Source organism: Musca autumnalis, unplaced genomic scaffold (genome assembly GCF_047663935.1).
Source record: "Musca autumnalis isolate F117 unplaced genomic scaffold, ASM4766393v1 scaffold_1, whole genome shotgun sequence".
Taxonomy (NCBI): domain Eukaryota; kingdom Metazoa; phylum Arthropoda; class Insecta; order Diptera; family Muscidae; genus Musca; species Musca autumnalis.
The window spans coordinates 8,502,971-8,504,986 of record NW_027411644.1 but is presented as its reverse complement, the minus strand read 5'-3'; the positions used below and the strand labels follow the sequence as shown (position 1 = coordinate 8,504,986).

At 45.8% G+C, this 2,016-nt stretch overlaps 1 protein-coding gene across 1 annotated transcript; it reads right to left on the bottom strand.

The window, feature by feature from the left end:
• Positions 1-340: 340 nt before the first annotated feature.
• LOC141391308 (uncharacterized) lies at positions 341-1,676 on the bottom strand. Its single transcript, XM_073964224.1, has one exon. It carries the CDS (start codon positions 1,674-1,676, stop codon positions 567-569), a length of 1,110 nt encoding a protein of 369 aa, XP_073820325.1. The 3' UTR covers positions 341-566.
• Between the last annotated feature and the right edge of the window lie 340 nt (positions 1,677-2,016).

The following is a 2,016-nucleotide window of genomic DNA, read 5'->3' as shown; positions in this document are numbered from 1 at the left end:
CATCTTGCCATCCCCTAAAGTTATCCGAGCTTGGAAATACAAAGGTTGGGTTAGTACCTCTATTGCATATAGTGAGATTGTTAGTATTAATGAAATCTAAAACTGACTCACCTCTGTCGTTGATTTCAGAGCTACCCCACAGGGTATGTCTTGCATTTGCGTCGCAGCCAATGATAATGGTGTTGTGTGGGTGTATGGCCCCCAAGGTGTCCCAGACCTCGCTTGGTGGTGCTTCCCTTGAGTGGGCCATATAAGAGGATGCGATAAAGAACTGTTTACCATTTTTCAGTTCCACTCTTGCCATGGTGAAGTCCGCTGTACTATACTGAGGACACAGAAATGCATTTATGTTTTTTTTTAACAATTAGACATGATCTTGGCTTACCTTTATCCTTCATGTATAATGTATTGTATTCTCTGCTATCAAGTCCCTTTACTTCATTCTCGAAGACGTATGGTTCTTGTATAATGCCTATGTCTAGATCCTTCTCCACCAGAAGGATCCTCAGGTTATCTGAAGCTACCCTAGAGTGCTTCAGATTGATCTGAACGACCTTAAGCATAGTTTAATGAGGGGATGATGTGGATGGCCCCTCTAGCTGCATATTATCGAGCAGCTTTTCGGCATCGTCGACGTCAACACCATCGTCTTCTCCGTTCGGGCCAAGTGGGCGTAATATCTTAACTTTGGCCTCCCTTACGCCAAAGAACAGTTTGTTGCCTAGTCTCTCCAGTGCCTCTACTCCGGCCTCTGTTATCGAGAGAACCAAGCTCATGCTATTATTATTGGGTGGTTCTATGGCGATTACAGACCATTCATCCATTGGAACGTCTTTGTTCATTTTCGCCAGACCTTGCAGTAATTTGGGGCCGTCGCAGTCTATCTTGGGCAACCAAACTCTGGCTCGAGGTCTCATGGGGATATCTTGGGCTGGTATCAGCCGCAGGCTGATGTCTTCCCAGGCATCGCTGATCTTTGCGATACATTTCTCCAAGAATCCTTTTGAGAACTCGTCCATGCATTTGATTACCCTATAACCACGGTGTACCTCGCTAGAGTCGAAATGGGGCACAGGAGAATCGTCGTTTGCGAAAACATGTTCCATAACTTGTTCTGACAACTTTGTTTCTACCATGCCCCATTCCGCTGTGGTGATAGGGGACAGCTTGTCATTCTTGTCGTTGGCCACGGCAACCATCAGGTTATCCTTAACGACTTCGTTGAATGGGCGTTTTATTGTTGAAGAGGCAGTGGTGTTATGCTTTAACTTTTTCCTCTTTGCGGGCTTGTTGTCCTCTGTGCGAGAGCGTTCACGCTTGGAGGATGTTGGTTGATCATTTTTAGAGGCTTTAGCTTTTTCGTATTCCTCTACGATTTTGGTGTAGGTAATTTTGTCTTCTTCATCCCGTTCATGGACTGTACCTTCTGCAGCATTCTTAGCAATTTTGCTGAGAATATACTTTGCCTTCTGGTACAGGGCCTTACGAACGTCGGACGGGCTTTTTTTCTTTTTGTTAGACTGACCATCTTCAGTGACGGTCAGAGTTTGTGTGTTTGTTTTATGTTGCTGAAGTGAGTCAGAGCTGTTTGCAGTGCTGACTACACTTGGTTGGCTAGCTGCCAGCTCCTGGCTGGAGGCTAAAAGTTCATCCTCGGAAGAGTTGACACACTGCATCCGAGGGGTAGTTTTGGTTTGGTTTTTGTTTGTTTTTTTAGTATTTTTTTCCATAGATTGTTCCCACGAGTGTGCCGTAAGGGGATGGACCATCGTACGCAGTGACGGCTTGCGCAGATTAGGCTAATTATAAGTACCCCCGACCCGTGCCCTGGCGTCGAGGGGGAGTTGCTAGCGACCAGACTTCTTTAGACACTTGTCGGCCATTCAGATCCTCGGCACAACTCCATCACCTTGATCTTAAAAGTGTATATATATGTCACTCACCTAAAGGTGAGCTGTGGATTATCAGTTCGCCTGCTTGGGTTGTGACAAAGGTGGATAACCTTTGGTCAGTCAC